The sequence below is a fragment of the Pristis pectinata genome, chromosome 8, assembly GCF_009764475.1.
Source record: "Pristis pectinata isolate sPriPec2 chromosome 8, sPriPec2.1.pri, whole genome shotgun sequence".
NCBI lineage: Eukaryota > Metazoa > Chordata > Chondrichthyes > Rhinopristiformes > Pristidae > Pristis > Pristis pectinata.
In genome coordinates, this window is record NC_067412.1 from 87,383,202 (window position 1) to 87,404,897 (window position 21,696).

The 21,696-nt window shown below is 39.1% G+C and overlaps 1 protein-coding gene across 2 annotated transcripts; it reads right to left on the reverse strand.

Moving 5' to 3' along the window:
* Positions 1-4,769: 4,769 nt before the first annotated feature.
* On the reverse strand, positions 4,770-21,092 carry LOC127573058 (sorting nexin-12). Of its 2 annotated transcripts, none has more exons than XM_052020861.1 (5): positions 20,728-21,091; positions 11,523-11,618; positions 10,714-10,838; positions 8,744-8,846; positions 4,770-6,986 (listed from the first exon to the last, which is right to left on the reverse strand). In XM_052020861.1, the coding sequence occupies exons 1-4, from the start codon at positions 20,893-20,895 to the stop codon at positions 8,744-8,746; spliced, it is 492 nt and encodes a 163-aa protein (XP_051876821.1). In that variant the 5' UTR covers positions 20,896-21,091; the 3' UTR covers positions 4,770-6,986. The 2 variants fall into 2 exon arrangements, with proteins under 2 accessions (XP_051876821.1, XP_051876820.1); XM_052020860.1 differs by having other exon boundaries at positions 4,772-6,986; positions 8,756-8,846; positions 20,728-21,092.
* Between the last annotated feature and the right edge of the window lie 604 nt (positions 21,093-21,696).

Genomic DNA, 21,696 nt, shown 5'->3' on the forward strand with positions numbered 1-21,696 from the left:
AGCTGCCCCTGATGTCCCTTTTAAATCTCTCAACTCTGATCTTAAACCTATGCTCTCTTGCTTTTAGCATCCCCTCCCTGGGGAAAAAGACTGTGCTTTCACCCTGTCTATGCCCCTCATGACCTTGTATACCTCTATCAGGTCACACCTCATCTTCTATGTTCTGGGGAATGAAGTCCTTGTGTACACAACCTCTCCTTGTGACTCAGGCCCCCAGTCAAGGCACTCTTTCTGGTTTAATAACATTGCTATAACAAGGTGACCAAAACCATACCCAATACTCCAAGTGCAGCCTCGCCAATATCTTGTATAACAGCAACATAACATCTCAACTCCTGTACTCAATGCCCTGACTGAAGACCAGCGTGCCAAATGCCTTCTTCAGAATCAGATTTATTATCCCCAACATACAAGGTGTGAAATTTGTTGTTTTGTGGCAGCAGTACAGTACAAAGACAAAAGTATTATAAATTGCACTACAAGGTAGTGTTCATGGACTGTTAAAAACTGAGGACAGAGGGGAAGATGATGTTTCTGAATTGTTGAGTGTCTCTTCAGGCTCCTATAGCTCCTCTGCACTGGTAGTAACAAGAAAAGGGTATGTCCTGGATGGTGAGGGTTCTCAGTGATGGATGCTGCCTACTTGAGGCACCACCTCTTGAAGATGTCCTCGCTGGTGGGGAGGGCTGTGCCTGTGATGGAGCTGGCTGAGTCTACAACCCTCTGCAGCCTCTTGCAATCCTGTGCATTAGAGCCTCCATACCATGCAACCAGTCAGAATGCTCTCCACTGTATATCTATAGAAATTTGCAAGAGACTTTGGTGACATACCAAATCTCCTCAAACTCCTAATGAAGTAGAGCCACTGGCATGCCTTCTTCATGATTGCATCAATGTGTTGAGCCCAGGATAGATCCTCAGATGTTGAAACTCAGGAAATTGAAGCTGTTCACCCCTCAATGAGGACTGGTGTGTTCTCCTAACTTCCTCTTCCTGAAGTCCACAGTCAAGTCCTTCATCTTGCTTACACTGAGTGCAAGGTTATTGTTTTGACACCACTCAATCAGCCAATCTCCCTCCTGTACACCTCATTGCCATTTGAGATTCTGCCAACAGTGCAGTCATTGGTGAATTTATAGATGGCTAAGCACAGCTCAATTGCCACACAGTTGAGGGTAAAGCAGTGGGCTAATCTCTGGAGATACACTTATGCCGATTGTCAGTGAGATGTTATTACCAACCCTCACCACCCCATCTACCTGTGATGCTTCTACACTATGCAAATATTTTGTATGCAATCATTGAGAGAAACAAAAAGCAATGCCCTGAGCCAGAAGGCATCCACCCTAGGATGCCAAGAGGTGACAGTGGATGCATTGGTAAATGATCTTCCACTGCGCCTGGAAAGGTCATAATTGGGGAAATAGCAAAAGGAACACCACCATTGAAGTAGAGACTCAGTCAGGAAAACACTGGAATCAGTCAATAATATTTAAGATTACTTTATTAGTCACATGTATGTCAAAACACACAGTGAAATGCATCTTTTACATAGTGTTCTGGGGGCAGCCTGCAAGTGTTGCTATGCTTCCGGCATTAACATAGCATGCCCACAACTTCTTAACCCATACATCTTTAGAATGTGGGAGGAAACTGGAGTACCCATAGAAACCTACATGGGGAAAATGTACAAACTCCCTACAGGCAGCAGCCAGAATTGAACAGGGTTGCTGGTGCTGTAAAGCCTTACGTTAACTGCTACACTACTGTGCTTGCATACCAATAGACATTCAAGATTGTTTTATGAAAGAGATAATAAGTGTAACAAGCCAGTTTAATGAAATTCTTAAAAAGGAATATAGTGCATTTGAAATTCCAAAAGCCATTCAGCAAGACTCCACGTCAAATGTTATTGCACAAGATGAAGCTTTATTAGGGATGAGAAATATTTTCATGGTCAGAGAATTGGTCAACAATGAAAACAGCTGGAATAAATGGGTTATTTTCAAGTTGACAATCTACAACTAGCAGGATGCCTCAAGGATCAGTACTGGGGCCTCAGCTATTTATGGCTTGAATGCATTACAATCCAGGATGATACAAAAACAGGTGATGGAAAGAGTAGTGCAAGGAGGACGGTCTGCAAAAGGTTGTGTGATTGACTAAAAAAATTGCAAGGAAATGTGAGGTTGTATACTGACACATAGAAAACCAGCATTATCTGTGTGGAACTATTAAATGGTGCTCACTGATATCTAGGTTCTCTTATACAAGAATAAAAGCAGCATTTTCTTGATGAGTTGGGTGACACTGGCATGGCCAGCATTAATTGCCCTTGAAGTGAATGGCTTGATTTGCCACTCCAGAGGTGACAACCTACTACATTGGTGGATTTAGAGTCACAGGCCAAACCAGATTTCCTTCCTGGCAGGAAATTGGTTAGTTGGATGGGTCAATATTTTTAATTTTCAGATTATTGAATGAAAGCTCAATAGCTGCTGTGGTGGGATTTGAACTTAGGCCTCTGGGTTACAAGTTTGACAATTTAACTACTACACCGGTGTACTTCTAAATGCACATAACATGCTGAATGTGTGCTAGAGATTCATGCAAGGCAGCAAATAGAATGCTAGGCTTTATTGAGAGGGAGAAGTAGAAAAGTCAGTTTGCCTTGCTACAGCTATATAGGGGTTTGGCAAAAGTCACACCAGCTTTTGTCATCTCCTTATACAAGGATACCTGCATTGGACAGGACAGTGAAGGCAACACGGGCTTAAGAGGGAAAATAAACTGTCCCATGGGAAAGATTGAGAAGTGACCTTACTGACACTCATGACTGAGGCCTCCATCAGGGTAAAGGCCAAGGATGTGCCACCTGCCTGGGAGATCTGGAATTATGAAAATAAAGAGCTAGACTATTTAAGACAGGAGAAACAATTTATTCCCTCTGGAGGGTTGCAAATCTTTGCAATTCTCCATTCTTAGGAGTTGTGAATGTTGAATAAGTACAAGGGCAAGACAGTTCAAAAATCTATTGGGGGGGGGGGGGAGGTTGGAAAGAAATATACACACACATAAATAAAAGAGGCAGGAAAATGGAGTTAAGGCCAATGACTGGATCATCCACAAATTGTATGGTACAGAAGGATCAAAAAGCCAGTCTACTTTTGTTCTTAACCTGACAGTGACACACAAGACATAACAAGTCTCCCTTTTCAAAGGCAGACTGCTTGGACCATTGTGGTTCACCCATACAGAATGCTCCACTCCTGTATTTAAACACCATTGAATTGCCTCCAGATGACCATTTAAATAGTAATTAAAAATGACCACAGGAGAGTCTGGTTATTGCATTTTGTCTTATGTACATAGACCATTGTACGTATCAGACAGATGACTGTCATCCTGCAATTCCAATCCTCATGAACCAGCAACAATCAAGGCAAGTCATATAGGTCAATCATGTATTTTTTTTTAAAAAATGGCAATTAGAAGAGGACAACTCTAGACAGTTCAACAGAACATTTAACATTAAGTCTCCACCAGAAAATACCTCACTTATTTCTGACTATTTGAGCAGTTTGTGATTTCAGCCTCAAGTGAAACTATCAGCCCATGTCTACATGCATTAGTGGTCTGCTAAAATCCTCATCTTCCATCATTAGTTGTGAAGATTGCTTTCAAGGAAACCCTCCCATTTTTCATCAAAAATTCTGCTGCCCAAAATAAAAGTTTACATCTGGTTCTGTTCATTGATGACCTCTTCCCTCAGAGGATCATTTTTAGTAGATTCCCACTTTCCTGATTTTGGCCATGTTTACACATCCCACCTTCACTTCAGGCTAAAGCTGTCCCTAAACCATTGCATTTTATCCTGTTCCTCAAACACTAGGATCTTCTTCCATTCTTCTAAAGAATCATAGATGGTTTTCAGTGACATACCATGACCTGAAGATTAACTGGATCATCCACAATTGTATGGTACAGAAGGATCAAAAAGCCAGTCTACTTTTGTTCTTATCCTGACAGTGACACACAAGACATCATAAGTCTCCCCTTTCAAAGAGTAGCTAAATATGCAACTTGTTAGAAATATACATGCATCACAAATTCCCATTCCAGGAATTGGTGGATTTGGCCTTCTAAAAGCAGATTCACATATCAAAGCCAATGGAAATTCAATTATTTGTCTAATGATGCTTCTGGAGACAGAAGATACTGTAATCTGGAGCAAAAAAAAGCTACTGGAAGAACTCTGGTCAGGCAGAATCTGTGGAGGCAGAAGGATGTTGACATTTTTGGGCCAAGAATCTGCATCACAATTGACAGATGTATGGCTTGGAGTTTGGATTTGCTGCCCTCTGATGGCCAAATATCCCATGCTCATAACAGATCTCTTGCCAGGTGGTAATTGTTCAAGCTTGCTTCAAATAGGTGAAACTTGACAACAGTCACTTTGCTGAACTTTGGGCAATTTAGAAAGAACTAAAGCCATAATGGGTTCAAGCAATTTTTGCTAAGCCCCACCATAAATTTCAAAATGGAAAAGGAATGGAGGGTGGGGAAAAAAGGGACAATGAAAACAGTAGGATAGATCTGTAGTTCAGTAGCTGTTTGTCATTTACCTTAGGACTTTCAAACAAAAAAGCAATTTGAAAAGATAGGCAGACAGCTGTGATAATAATAGTACAATCATGGATACCATACAGATGGATAGGTGTCAAAAGACCTTTGACTCCAGTTAGATGAATACGAGCATATTAAGCAGGTTGCATGTCCACATTAGAGTCCTGCATTATAAATGGTGTTCAAACATATCTAATGGAGGTAAGGCAGCAGTTCCCCACCACAATACAACCCTGTATCTATCAACCAATGCAATACAACCTTAATCTGTTATCTTAATTGTTCAGGAATCCTGATGGTTTGGTATCTGGCTCACTGGATGTTGGTTTCCATGCTCCCTTGAAACTTATTGGGTTTACTGGAAAGTTATACTATACCATCTAAGAATGGCATATTAATTTGAATAACATCCAACATTCCAGAAAATCTGCTAGTATAGTACCCCAGAACCAAACATGCCACATTAAGTTTTGCTGTATATGCAGGTGGTAGTGGAAAAACTGATATAGATAGTTACACATTCTAAAGTGCGTCAGGGCATTTAACTCCAGCAGTGAATTAGAAAATCAAAAACAATGCTGATAAAAATACCAAGTGCATTAAATAGTAGAACATGTTACACAAAAAAAGTTTAGGCATTTCAAATATTTACTATACTTCACCAGCCCCAAGATTAGTCAGTTTACACTTCAACTCTTCCTTTATTTTCCAAAGGCCAAATGCAATAGCAGAAATCTACAACAATCCCAAATTATAGCAGATTAAAACATACCATATGGAATTATCTGCAATAATATGCAGCATAAAGTCTAAACCAGCAGAATAAGATTTGCACTTTAAAGGATCAACTGCACAATTTTTGGTGGTAAGGGTAATTAACCCCTACCCACGTTGGTAATCATTGAAAAATTGTTGCAACTCCACTGAAAAGGATAGTTGTTTCAGGGAAAATACAATGTTACAAAAAGACCAGTACAAATTGTGATTTTACAGTGGTTTATTATGAATGCAGTAAGTGGACACATCTGTTTAGATCAAGAGAAAGCTGCTTAACATAGTAAGAGTAATCCTTTCCCAGTGACACACAAAAGGCATCTCAATAAAACCAATGTAATAGTACAAAGTGAATTTACAGTAAACTCTGCTTTAAGTGTGGAATGGGTCAGGAGGACGTTATTGGCAACAATGCTGAATATAAAGATTCAACTGTCAGCTCCATACACCAGCTTACTCACTAAATAAAACATATCAGATTCATTTCTGGTTTCTGGAGGGAGAGAGATTGCACTTTGCAATGATCTTTGGCAAAGATTCTCCTAAAGCATCACCCCAACATTGAGAGAATCAATCTTCAAGTGCAGAGTACATTACAGAGTACCCATTCATAGATCAGATACAGAGTTATACATCAATTTTAGTATTCTCAGAAGTACAAACTGAACAGTTCCAATGTATTAGTGCATTTGTTCTTTCACCTACTACTCCACATCCAGTTATGACATTGGATATTCCAAATCCATTTGGTCCAGAAATATTATGCACAAATATCACCACAATGAGTGAAAAGATTCAGCACATTGTGTTCTTCACTCTTCCCTTCACCTTCATGAAATGGGAAACTCCAGGTTATACATAGGTCACTGCATTTCAGCAATCTCCAATTTGCAAACAGCTTGGGCTGCCTACTTGCCCTGCAGGTCCATCCATTGCTCCAAAACATCAATGGCAACATTAATTCCATTTTACCTTTTGGGCCTACATATCAAAAACTTTGAATGCCAAAGATTCTTGGTAATGGGTTATAACCCCAAGCTGGGCAATGTGATAGAATCCCATTTTCAATTGAATTATTAAATAGGTGTCACACATTCTAATCCAAAAGGAAAAAACCTCCCCAGAACAAGGCAATATCAAATGTAACCAATACACCCAAGACAGAGGCTCCATTGCAAAAATCAGCATCAATTAGGTCACTGAACTGCCTTGGCTATGATATAGTTGAAGGTTTGTCCCCACCCCATCTGCTCCAATAACAGGTGAAATCATTTATCAAGCCTTTCCCTTTTAACTGTTGAATAAACTACAACTGTTCCTCAATTCTAAATGTCAGGAATACAAAGGCATTGCTACAATTTGCTACTGCAAAAGCATTTGATGCAAGAGTATCAGTACAAGCAGTAAACAGGATAGCAAAGCAAATTAGATCAGAAAAAGGTAAGAGCAACAAGACAGCAGGGCAGCAGAAACATTGAGACTAACAACTGTAATTGTCTTCAGGTCAACAGCCTTTCCATCCAAAGTGCTGCAGGTGACTCAGATTTGCTTCCCTATTAGTCATTAGAAGTCCACTTACACAGAATCTGGATTTGGGAGGGGTGAGGGAAGGAGATGGAAATCAAAAGAATTGGCAGTTTAATAGTAGGGTATTGACTGAAGTTAACACCAGCACCCACCCCAACAATAACTGTTCGCACAATTTTTAAACTAGCATTACTATTTAAAATACATAGTCTTTGCTTACAAATTACCTTTGGGACTCAAGTGTTATTAACTGGATGAATGGCCACAAACCATTGTAATATACCTGGGGCAAAGTTAAACAAATTTATCACAAAGAAACAGGGTTGTTCACTTTTAAATGAAGCCAGTAATCAAAGGCAATAGCTGTTAAAGGATGCCCATGTTTCTTTTGCAGGCCTTCAGTATTAAAATTATATTACTTAAGCACTTATTTATATCTCAAACCAACTGCAAACCTCAATTATAAAGAACAATCTGTGCAGAGGTTAAATTTCATACAATGATCCATTTCTAGCTGAAGCAGCAGCATTACACTTTTCTGGTCCAATAGCAAAGAAAGTTATGGGAGTGCAACCATAGAAAGGAGCACAAACATTTTAGAAGAGAAACCAGAAATTAATCTGATACAGTTTAGAATCTATGGTTAGAACCAAAGATCACATTTCATAACCATTTCCCAGAGAGTTCCTTGCCAACATCAAGCTTACTCTTAGACTTGGATTCAATTGCCAGATAAACAGGAATGTTTTAAAACATTTATTGAAGGAATCACTGAATACTTAGCAAAAGTCACTTTGCTAGAGAAATTACCCCATGTTATTTGCCAAGATGTTGAAGTTGCATCTCAAGACTATATATAGCTCATGTACATTTTGCAACAAGGTATAACACTCACCAACTACACCATAGAACAACTGCAGCACATCCAATACTTAAAATCCTTAAGGAAAATCCCAGACTATGTATGGTTCCCCAGAACTCATTGCTGGCCAGAGGGACCAAGATAAATAAAATTCAAGGATATGTTGTCACAAGAACTCAATCATATTAACCTTTTGATAAAGCAGTTTTGTATGAAATTAACAAAAACCTTATTCATAGGCAAGGACTCAGTTTTAAGTACTTACAACTAACATCCTTTGTGGGTTTAGGCATTTTTACAGTTCATAATCTAGTCCAAGAGGACCACCCTTTACAAGCCCATACAAAATCATTCAGTGCATCACATGACAGAAAAAAAGTTGAAGGAAATTGGAGCATATGTACTCAAAAATCAGTGGAATCTACCAAGTTGCCTTGAAGACAAAAGCTTTAGAAAGATTTTTCAGTAAATTGTTCTCCAGCAGTATTGAAAACAGCATTTTGCAGGGCACACAAGCTTAACAGTTTACAATATGAACAACTATTTTGAACAAGTCAAAACAAGCCATACAAAAACTAGAAATTGTATTTGACATCCAGGTGATCTGTGAACTGAACTTTAATGGTGCCATTTCCTTTTAACAGAAGTCATGGACTTGGGGTAGAAAATGTAACAAAGGAAAATGCAGAGCCTCAATAATCTGATGTTTTCAGCCCAAGTCACACCAAGAACCCTGAACTACAGGCCCTACATTGTTATCTGTAGGAACTTGGGAGTACAAGGTGTTTAAAAAGCCAAATCTATACAATCATGATACCTTTGTTCTCTTGAATGGTTTAAGTTAGAGGCGTGATTATAAATGCATACAATTTTAGTGTAAAAATAAATGCAATTCACTGGAAGTGGGGTGGGGGGGTGGGTTGTGGGGGGAAGAAACCAAAGCACCCAGCTGACCTATTGACGTACTTTGCCAGGTACATAATTCCTATCGATGCATTCCTCTTGTAAGAACATGTGGAGGCAGCGTTCATTTTGGGCCAACGGATGACCTGCAATTCTTAAAAAAAAGGAACAAAATTAAATGCATGAAAGTTATGAATAGGCTACTCAGCCTCTTCAGTTTGCTTCAAGTTGTCATCCCCATGCATTTCCATCTACATGCAGAAACCATCTACCTCTGCCTTAAAAATATTCAAAGACTCTGCATCCACCACCCAAGAATGTTCCAAAAACTTATTATCCTCAAAGGAGGAAAGCCTTTTCTGTTTCAAAATAACAGCTGCCCATTTAAGACAATAGCCTCTAGCCCCAGATTCTCCCAAGGGGAGAACACTCAGCCATCTTGTCAAGGTCCTTCAGAGTCTTGTTTCAATCATATCCCCTCTCATTCTTTCAAAATTCCAGAGACCAACTTGGCATGCCCAATCTTTCCCCATAAAATAATTTGCCCATTCCAGGTGTGTCTGTCTAATAAATTGAACTACCTCAATTTATTAGACAGATACCTGGAATAGGCAGGTATCCCCATGTACAAGCTCACCAATACCTCATGTAACTGAGGCACAACCTCCCTACTTTTGTATTCAATTTTCCTGGAATAAAATTGTTAGTGTTCATAATTGCAAGTTGCAATTGCATAGTTGCAAGGGCATCATCTTTGTGAATCATGCACAAGGACACCCAAATCCTTCTGCATCAGAGCTCTGCAATCACCCATTTGGTGAATATGGGTCTTCTCCTGTCAAAATGGAAAATTTCACATTTCCCCACATTATGTTGCATTTCCTGGATTATTGCCTACTTGTCTATTGTAATAACCTTTTCTGTGGCACATTCAAATGGCTTCTGCAAGCCTTGGTACATTGTGATTCCTTAATCTATAATGCATGTTACTGGAATCACTGAGCCAATGCTGGTTCTCCACAATTTAAAAAAAAACTACAAGATTTCATTCTATATGGCAAGTTCATTTTCTCCCAATTGGAACCATCCCTGCACTTCGCCCAGAATTGATTTTTTTTTAAAAACTAATTTTCTTTTAAGTAAACATTGTGATGATGTATTAAATCAATGTCTTACATACTATGTACTTCAAAATGAGCTTTCTCCTGAAAAATTTACAGGATGTATCAGTTGTCACAACTTAACTATTCACCCTTAAGGATCAATTCTGAAAAATACACTTAAACTACTGTAAACTGGATTTTAGTTTTACAATGCCCATAATATAGCAATCTAACATTGAAATATCAGGTTACTAGTTAGAGGCAAACTCTCATCCTACTTCAGAATTTTCTAAAGTGAAAAGAGGCCTTCCATGTGTCCTCTACTTCCACAGAAACAAAGCCACAAATAACTAGGATGACAAGGAAGGAAAAATTGAAAATTCCCTGTGGATACAGATGGTCATAGACAAGGCATCTTGCAGCAAATGACTAGACTCTTTCATCACTTACAAGGCCCATTAGAAGTGAGAGAATACTCTGCTCTTGCCCAGTCAGCTGCAGATCCAACGTGAGAAGCTCATCATTGAAGCCAAAGCACTTATGACTGGCATCCCATTCACTAGCCCAAATATTCACTCTGACCACCAGTAGCATGTAGTATGCATGGTCCACAAAATGCACAGCAGTTATTTACCTAGGTTATACCCATCAAATCCATAACCTCACTCAGAACAATGGATGTGGAAATACTTGCAAGATTCCCTACAAGTCACATAACATCCCAACTTGGAAATACCACTGTGCCTTTTGATGCTGGAACTCCTTATGAGGAGTACCTTCACCTGAAGGACTGTAGCAATTCAAAAGGCTCAAATACCTTTGGGGGTAATTAGGGATGGGCAATAAACTTTGGTCTCGTCAGTGACACTTCACAAATTCCTAATTGGCATGATTTGTAGGATTAGTCATAGAATTTACTTGTTAATGAATTGTTCTAATCCCACTCTTCTTTCTTCAATAAAAGACTCTTCAAAAATTCCTTCATCCATTCTAAACGGAAGCTGTCGTTTCAACGCTTTTCCTGGTAATGGTGGCACAACAATCTGCAAAAGAATTTTTTTTTAAAAATAATAAATGCAGTCTATTCAGGGAAGTCAAGCTTCAAAATAAATGCTTTCCACCTACCTAGGATACAACACACAAATATCATGCAGAATATTTAAGGCAATAATTTGAAACATCTGCAAATCCCTCAGTAGCTTTATAATGATCACCTTGTCAACCATGCTGTTCCACTATTCCAAATATCTAAAGCAGAATAGCAAGCTTTGGATCAAAACTTTTGCTTTGCTCACTTCAACCATACTTACACTACCAAAGCAATGATAGACATCTTGCAGACTGTCATCTTGAAGCCAACGCTTTGTCACAAGAATGATTGCATGATTTTGTTTTATATGCATGCACGAGGGGTAGAATTACTTAATTGTCATTGGACAAATAAAAACATTGTTACTGTAGCAAAATTCTCTTCATAAAAAGCCACTGTTTATGAGAATGGTCTAAATTTTAGTTATGATTTTTAAAGTACTCTCTGCTAAATGTCTTGATTAAAAAGACACCAAGTTTGTAAATGAACATTAGAGTTTACAAATTAAATACCAAGTTTTCCTTGGAAGTGAATAGTTTTAAAAAGTCAATAAATAATGATAATAAGGTCCAAATGAACACACCATTGAGATCTATAAACCAATACACGTCAAGCCAATCTTTCCAATAGCCTTTACCTTACTGTCTCTCTCCAATTCACTTTTTAACCATTCAAAGTCGCTGTATCGTCTACGCACACACGAGTCCTTCATCTTAAAAATGGGGAGATTTGTCTGCAAAAAGGAAAACCGATGAGCTTTAACAGTTATGTAGTTCTGTGCACATGCGAAAAAGCACCTCAACTGCCATATTAAACATTGATTGCTCTATTAAAGCCTGTAACAGCATTCGGTACTGACCAATTATTCCTGCAAATCAACCCATTATACCAGTAGTCAGACAATACCACAAGCTAGAACTGCAGCAAAACAGTAGTAAATTTGAATGAGCACTTGCTTTTTCCCCTTTCCTATTGCAGAGCTTATTCCTCCACAGAATGGACAGGCAACATCAATACTTGATCCAGAAATTCTGGAGTTGAAATATGCATAGCTCAGCAACCTGTTATTTTCAACCTGTCACTTTTATTCAGTCAATTTTCATCTACTGTTTCCTCAAACTTGATTTTGACCTCAGCTACTGCAAATAATGTGTGTCATAGCTATCATTCACTACACTCAATTATCCTGCACTCAGCTTTGAAAAAAGTTTACACTCACTGTCAAACATGCAAGTGAGAAATCAGTCACCTTTCAGATTCCTTAAACACTTATCTTCCTCCACTACTTTGCTATGTCACCACTTTTCTGGTGCCTTCCCAGCTGCCCCACAATATCAAGCATCTTACACTTGTCACTTGATCTGCAGTATGAATGCTATGAGGAAGAGACCAAGAACTTTTGTTTTCTTCCAATCACATCACCACCATTCTTGAAAAGTTATTTCTTTCATCCACCTATTGGGAACCAGTTTCTCATTGAAAATGAGGCTTTAGATACAATGTTCAGAAAACTTCTGCATACATTCATACCCTTGCTGATGTAGGATAACAAGGATGGGTCATGATTATTGACCATTTATAAGAGAAATGTTCCTGCTAAAACCAACTGATGTGAATAAAACATTTATCAAATCAGAAGCACAGATCACAAAATGCCATAGTATACATACCACATGTAAGAAAAACCTGCAAAAACCAGCACACTGAGACAAGGAATTCACTTCACACACCAATACAAAACAAGTCGATTTGACAAACAGCAGAGGTTTGCTTTTCCACTGATGCTGTGCCATCCATTAAACTTTAGTGTTTGCAGATAAATTGCAACTCCCATGTTTTTCCTTCTATTCCACCCCCCCCCCCCCCCCCAGTCACCAAGCTGATACCAAATGAAAAAGCTTAGGGACTGGAGATAACATTGAGCCATTGCAGCATAGTATTTACACAGACCAAGTGATCTGGAAACAAAATTCAAATCCTGCCAATGGTTAGCAATTCAAGTTCACTTTAAACTCAGTAGCAAAGACATGCAATTGCCAGATTGTGCACTCAAGTCTTTCACTATTATCTGCTGAAGGAACTCAGTAGGTTGAGCAGCATCTGTGGGGGAATGAACTGTTGACATTGCAGGTTGACCATGCATCAGCTTGTCCTGATGCAGGGTTTTTGACCCAAAATGTCAACACTTGCTCCCCTCATGTCTCCCCCCCCCCCCCAAAAAAAAATGCTGTTCAACCAGCAGATTGTTTGTTACTCTAGATTCCAGCATCTGCAGTTTCTTGGGTCTCCATTAACATTTGCTAGTGCAGCCAATGCAACTTCAGACCTACAACAATGTGGCTCATCTTTAATTGTCCTTTCAAGTACCCAAATGAGCCACTCAATTCAGGAGATCGTTAGGGATGAACAGTCCATGCAGATCTTTCCACCAACAGCATGTAAATGAATTGGAAAGTTCAACATCCTTGCCTGAGATTTGAAAGATGGGAGTCAACTTTCAAACATGAAGACTTTCCAGTGGCTTAGATCTCTGGACAGGGCTGCAAAATTTTGGATTACTAAGTACAATTAAAAGCCTGGGATTTTACTAAAGTAAAACTGTATACAAATAGTCAGAGGCTAGTCAGAGATAGTCAGAGGCTTTTTCCCAGGGCTGAAATGGTTGCCACCAGAGGACATAGGTTTAAGATGCTGGGGAGTAGGTATAGGGGAGATGTCAGGGTAAGTTTTTTTTACTCAGAGCGGTGAGTGCGTGGAATGGGCTACTGGCAACAGTGGTGGAGGCGGATATAATAGGGTTTTTTTTTAAATGAGACTTTTAGATAGGTACATGGAGCTGAGAAAAATAGAGGGCAATGGGTCTCTAAGGTAGGGACATGTTCAGCACAGCTTTGTGGGCCAAAGGGCCTGAATTGTGCTGTAGGTGTTCTATGTTCTAAATATAGAAAGCACAGCAATTCTGGTCACTCACACTAGAGCCAGTTTGTGTGGATTAAATGTGGAGCTGTAAACTAGCTTTCCCTTTCAGTTACAATACAAAACCAACATTGCAACCACAGGATTAAAACAAAATTACTTGGACCTCAGCTGGTATGGAAGGATTAGCCTACATACAACCACCTTCCCTCCCCCCTATGTTGGTGAAGCTGTCATTCAACGGCATAAAAAGACAAGCAACCTTTAATCAGCACATTTAAGTAATGTTGGTGGTTATTTTACAAGTGTAGAACATAAGCATCAATTGGCAATGCCAGCATTATTCTCCATCTCCAACTGCCCTTAAAGTAACTGAAGTCCTGTAATCTTCAGACTGAAACTTTTAACTTGATAATTTGTTCATGCCATGTTTTGATGTACTTACAAAACCCAAGGAACAACTGACCCTGCAACAAAAATGAACCACAATTTCAAAATTCCATGGCTGTTAAAATAGAAGCTGAAATTTAAAAATACAAATGATTGCTGTTGAATTCTTCAATGCAATTGGTTGCTTGCCCCTGTTTGATAACTTGACAGTTACTGGTCATCAGATTAAAAATTCAGGAAAAGGAAATCTATACCACAAAGATTGCTAGATTTGTGGGTAGGTTTTTCATATCAATGAAAGGTAATACCTACTGACTGCAAAACGTTGTCTATGCAGTTTACAGAATGTTGCTGATATTGTGGATAACCAAGCAACAGCAATGCCACCTATAGGAGGACAGATCTATGCAAATACACTAGATATCAATTATAGCAGTGAAGAGTTCCAAACCAACAATATTTTAAAATGGCATTTTTTTCAACAAGTTGATAATTTACAGTGGCTACTTAAAGTCATTTTGATATACAACTTCATAAACTCAGATGCCAACTCTGGTAAATAAAATGTAAAACTTGTAATTTATAGTGGCAATGATAAACTTTTTGGGATCATTGATTTTAAATAGGGCAGAATGCTTTAAAATGTAATGACTTCCCCACTTCTAGCACAAGCACTGTGGGGAATAAGAGGACCAATAATAATGCCTAATTTGAATTCTTGGAATCACCAGTCATGTCAGCAAGTCTCAAAAAAACTGTCTCGCAATCCCAAATAATGCCTTAAATTAATGTGCAAGAGCACAATTGTTATTAATCCATTGACAGAAAAAATATTTTTCTATCCAGACTGCAAAACCTATACTCAATCTCACAACAGGCAGCTGATGCAACACAAAGTGGAATTTCAAATGGATTCTATTCAGACCTGCAAGTTGCACATTACTTCAGAAAGAGGAAGAACATTCAGCAAAAATCAAGTAGTAATAAGTTTAAATAATTTAAAGCATTTGCATATTAGACATTTCAGGATGCACTAATAACCACAGTCACAAAAAGCACAAGTCATACATAAACTGGACTAGTCAAGAACTGAAGCTCATGAAATCTTTCAATCTTGAGTCAGAAAACAGATAGTATCCCTGCAGTTACCTATTACCACAATAGCATCCGAATAAAAACTCATCTGTACATCTATCTCAACTCCCAAGCAAAGATATCAACATTTACACACCCCTGGGCAATGGAAGTTTGAGAGGTGTGGATTCACCAATTTTGAATTAACACATACTGATTTTCACAAATCTAGTGGAAGAACAAGAATGTTTTTTGGGTGGGGGGGGGGGAGAAGAGAGAGAGAGACATGGTACGAAGGGAAGGGAGAAAGAGAAATAAGTGATGCTACAGACCAAGGATTTTTTTTAAATGCAAACTTTAAAATTTTTAATGAGGATTTTGCCTTAGTGGTAGATATCCTTAACCAAAATAAATAATTCAAATTAAATAGACTTGTAACTGGTTCACTTATAGGAAGCCTAAATTGGATTGCAGGATTAGCAAAATAGAGGGCAAAGTTAGAAAAACGGCACACCAAGGTTGTGAAGCACACTGGTTCAATGGGCTGGGTTTCAATTGATGGGGAAGGCTTTTATCTGACAACTGTTTTACAGAAAATTCATCTAGAACTGGAAGTCAAGATGTGGAAATTTTAAATCTTAAAACATGCATATAGCTAGTTGATTACAAACATTGAACCAGTGGTTTATAGATGAAGAGGCCATGAGGCAGCATGAAAAAGAGAAAGGCAATATTACTAAATTAATACTGCTTGGTACAACTTCAGAGGTAAATGGCACAGCAGTGATGGAGGGAAACCACAGGACCAAGGTCAGACAGAAAGTCAGTCCTAATCAGCTGGATACTGGAGAATCATTGAAGAACGGTGGAACAATTGCCAATGATTTCAATGAGGGCAAGGAAGGGTTATACATCATATTTTCCAGTAGAAATCTCTTAAGGCTATGCATACTTTAGCAGCAAGTTGTTGAAACATTGAACAGTAGAAGAGGGGCAAGATTAAGCAAGCAACATGTTCAAGGATTCTAGAAAAAAAAAGTTCAATTACAATAGCAATTTGCAAGGACAGGTGCCTATTTTTAGGGCTAGGTGTTGTGGAGAAGAAAATAAGAGTTGAGGGCACATAGGCAAGTAAAAACTACTTGCCATTGTTGGATTATTTTATGCTTATAATTGGAATGTAGAATTGGTAATGGAGTCAGTCAGGGAAAAAAAAATCAAGTAACCACAGTAAAAAAAAAGCATTGAGGATATCTACAAGGCCACATGTTGCATTGGCTTCAAGCACATTACTACTGCCATTAATATTTCTCCAATGTAGCATGTACATTTCCAGACCTTTGGGCTAATGCCCTCATACTGATGTTTTGCAATAGAAACAAGTATATACCATTCCAGCAGCTGAATACCAAAAAGAAAATCACTGAAGTAAAATCTGAAGCCATTTAAAGTCAATGTTACAGTTTATGCCTTCTGACAAAGCAAAATTCAGCATTTTTAAAAATACACTTCCAGCCTGATAACAGGAAGCATATTTACAATGGCAAGTAGTCAAAACATATGAGCAGGTCCAAAAGATTTCTCTAAGAACTTCTATTACTTTGACAGAAATATCTGGATCTTGATAGATTCTTGCAGTCAACTGTTGAACTGTAGGTAAACCGAACATTTCAAAGCAACATTCACTGAGTTGAGTCATGTTTGGGAGATTATTCAAAATTGTGGTTTAGAAATTCAGACATAGCACTGTTAAGCACCTGTAAAGTGAAATGAGACTTATCATTGCTGTCAATGACATCCTTCCCAACCCCCACCCCCCCACCCTAAACATACACACAAAAAGGCACTGGTGTAGAAAATATTATCAGAGCAGAGACAGAAGCTGGAGGATGAAGTCCTTACAGGAAGAGTGGGAGTAGTCAGAGATAGCTATAGGAGTTGATGGGCTGAAAGTGGATATTGGTTGCTTAGATAAAGCAAAGTGTACAACAAGTGCATTAGTCAAGGAGTGTTAACAGGAAACAAGCATGACAAAGATTTTAGTTTACAGATTTTAATTCTAGTCTAGAGTTATTTGTGTGTTGGAAAAGCAAGAGGCACTGGATAAAGTAATGAAGTAGTGTGTTACGAACCAGCAACAAAAGAAACACACCGAGTCATGATTCAGTGTTAAAAATTATTTTATTAATCACTACTTATGATAATACGAAAAATAAAAGTAAAAATGTTAGTATGTTAGAATTAAAAATGTTAAACCTTGAACATTAACCCCTAAAACTAAATTCTGTGTGTGTGTGGCAAAGTCCCAAACTCCAAGTCCAGGAATGGTTCTTAAAGTTCAGTTCCACAAGCCATAAGGTGAAACAAGAGCAAAGGCTTCTTCAACAACCACCGTTGTCTGAAGATAAAACGTAGATGTAGAGAACAGAGAGAGTAATTACGAAATCCAAATGTTCCACGATGGAACCCCAAACGACACTTCAGTGTTTACTTGGTAGTGACTTCCTCACCCCGAAAAGCATCCGAATCGTGGTCGTCCACACAAATACCTGTTTCCTTCTACAGGTCAGCAACAAAGTGAACTCCACTGGATTACTTCCAATTTCCATACATGGATTTCAGTGGCAGACACAGTTATTGTTTCTCATCCATCGATAGAGAAAACTAGCAGGCTAGTGTCTCTCTCCCTTCTTCTGACCTCTTCAACAACGTCATTACGTCCTTTATCTTCTATTGACGCAAGCTCGCCACACACACACACAACTAACTTAAAGGGACTTTCACCCAAGTCCGTAACAAATGTTTGGCCTTTTGAACATTTGCTCCAGAATGAATTATATCTTCAGGGGAAAAAAATCCATTCCCACACTAATAGTAGAATGTTTGCCTTCTCTCCTTCAACATAACTTAAGCAGAAGTTGCATTAATTACTATTAGCTGGTATTTATTGCACCTTGTGGAGCTGTTGCCAAGTAAATTTAGTGCACCCAAAAGATATTGTGGGATGCAAGCCCAATCTGCTTGGAAGTTATATTAAGAAAACCACAAACGTTGCTGAATAGACATAATACAAACTTGGGTGGAAATAATTGCTGCATTGGAGCTCCTGCAAATTGCAGGATAAGTAATGTACCTCAGTTTTATCATCCAATGTTATATTTTTCTACATTAACTGGTAGAAGTATGCCATCTCCACCTCAAATGAAAGTGAAATTTAAATGAGAATATGAAAGAATTCCCATGAGTTGAGCATCAATATTACAAAATCTGAGATTTTACTATGGTGCCATTTCCCTCCCCCTACCCTTGAAATAAATTATTTGAGAACAAAGGTGGATTGAATATCATCAATAGATTACCTCCCATTTCTCCATCTTAAATTGTGACCTCAAACTAGCTTTTAGTAGATTTACAAACATTTTCTTTATGGGTCCATTTGCCACAAAAAATAATCATATCATAGAAAATGTCCAAGGTTTTGGGGCTTTCTTAAGTACCATACAAGTCAGAATTCCAATTTTAAACAAAGTCATGGTGCAAACATCCCATTCCAAGAAAGATAGGGCTTTGAAAACTATGGTCTGTTAGACTAAGGTCATCTTAATCTTGAACAAAACATTTGGAATAAAGACTGGTAGAGCAAAGCTCATAAAACACCCAAATCATTCAAACAATACTTAAACACTTCCTTGGTAATTGTTTTTTTTAAATGAAGTGTTCAAGCAATAACTAAATGGGTCCAAAATGATTAGCTTTAACATAGATCCTAATGATTGCACTCACTCTTCTGTGGAAAGCTTATGCCAGCAGCCTCATTTGCTCCTTTCACTCAGTGCTGCCTCAACTTCAGTACTAGCAGCATTACCAAGAGCAATTGTCAAGGCAAGAGCACTAGTTTGAGTGCTCAGCCAATTCATCTATATTAACCAACCATTTTGTCATTACTTGCAAGGATGGTCTAGCAGCCAGGCATTTAAAAAGAGGTGTAGCTGACATCATTAACGGATCTGTGAATCCACTCCATGGAACTCCTTTAGTATGGTAAAAAGATCAACCATCTGACGTCAAATCTGTTTCCCTCTCTGCAGATAGGGACAGAACCTGCCGTGCATCTCCAGCATTTTCCTGTTTTTCCAGAGTTTAATTGATGTTGCTAAATGTTTTGGCAAGCAGCTTCCATAAATCCTTACCTAAAAAGGATAACTTTAACATTAGAAGATAAAAGAAATGCATACTTGTAACTTCACAATCCTCATTTCCTACTATTTTCCTAGAATCTGAATAGAAAAATTACTAATACCTTACACTTATGCAATACTCAGGACAGCACCTCAGATTGCCATCCAGGTGTCAACAAAGATACTCTCCAGAATATCTCAGTTTGGAAGAAACTATATCCACCTGTAATGACAGGTCTGAAAGAAATACACTTTTATACTCACTTGGCAAGTTGAAAAATCACTTCCAATGCAATATCACACACATTTAGTGCAGAAAATCCAAGTAACAGTGTGTTTTCTGGCATACCCATTAATACTTTTCATGCTGCAGAATTGCATCTGTGCTATTTATCTGTTTTTTAGCTGGTACTGTTTTCTACATTTTAATTGTTAAACTCTCCTCAGTAAAAGGCAAAATAAAATACACCATGAAATTATACAGTTTTACAATTCCATATTTTATTTAAGAAATAGGACCTAGCAATACAAGAACTGGAACTAAGTTTTAAGTAACAGTTCTTAAAGATAAGCATGATATAATCAGACCACAGACCGTCCTACAAATTGTTCAGTGGCGCTCTGCGCAATTTAGTTTCTAAATGGTGTTCACGACATTTCCAAAAGGAGTTTCAACTATTAGCCACTGAGAAATGTTTGCTCCCTCAACCCTCTCTTCAAAATTGCAGTAATTAGCAACAAAGGGCATTTCTCCATCCACTGAAAAGTTAAGTGATTAGGAAGACAACATACACTGCCTGACAGGAACGTAGACCAAACGTTAGACGGTAAGAGGAGCTCAGGCTATGCTGGCTTGCACCTTCTAGAAACCTCTACGGCTAGCGTTGAGAGAAAAAAAATCCATAGAGAAAAGTTAAGAGGTGAACTCGCCAATTTTGCTAAATGCATGACCCCACCGCCCTTATAAATAAAACGTATGCGGGTCGATTAAAGGCGTAAATGGGAAGGATATAATTCAATACACAATTAACACTTAGAGGGCTGCATTTAGTTTTTTTTAAATAATTAATATATAACACCGAATATACGTTTCTGCAAGACAATGTTATTCCGTCGGTGGGAATAACCCTAGGATTTATCCTCCCAAAACAAGGCACCTTGAGGGGGCGGGAGAACGGCCACGATCCGGAGGAAGGACGCAGGCCGCGAAGGGAGCCTCGAGCTCGATTTCCAGCCCCTACCGGGCTTGGTGGGGGGGCGGCATGGTTGAGGCGAGACACTCACCCTCATTCGGACCTCGTAGGTGGTGTACTTGCTCCTCCCGACGCCGATGGTCTGCGGGTTGAAGATGTCGATCTCCAGGAAATTGCTGGGAGGACCGTAGGCATCGTTCAGATCCTGCGGCTTGCTGTGCAGTCGGCGGGTGTCGGCCACCCCGAGAGCCTCCGCCATCTTCCAGCGAGCACTAATTAAACGTTTTAAACCCCGCTCCGCTTACTTTACCGCCAGCGGTCAGTCGGAGACGTTTTAAAATGCAAAATATTGACAGACTCCACCCGCAGCCGGCATAACCCAGTAACACTACCTCCACCCTCACATATTACTTATTCAGCATTCCGAAAATCGGGGCGGGCCTTTCCCAGGAACCCGTGATTGGGCATATATTAATATCGACGCCTCACTACCGGAGGGGGAAGGACGTGGCTATTCATGGTACAGGGCTGGCAGGCGTCGCTCTTCACACCAGCTGAGAACATTCAGGTATTCGTGTTACAGGGTTATCCCGCACTGCGCTTCGCTGCCACTCGACAACGTCGGATATTCAGGTTACAGGGTGCACCCCGCCCTCAGCGGCTTGCCACCGCACGGTAAATGAATTATCCATGTTACAGGGTTGGGCCTCCCCGTGCCAGCTTGACCAATCAATAACACAATGTTGGAGATGTTTTATTCAGACTCCGGGGTGTCAGGTTGCCCACCTTAGCCAGAGCAGAAGGCAACGCCCATTGCATTGTATTACCTTTATTGGAACGGAACTATTAGTTTCTGGAGCAAAACACCTTTATACTAAGAGCTTTGACGGCTTATGTATTTGCGTGATTCCAACCCGTCAAATTTCATAATTGATGGTTAATTTTTTCTTCCGATTGGTTCTCCCTCTTCGGTTTTCTCTGTACAGGAATTGCATCAGTTAGCATCATTACCCAATTATTTGACCAACCCTCTGGATTTTCTCGCAGATAATATTCCATG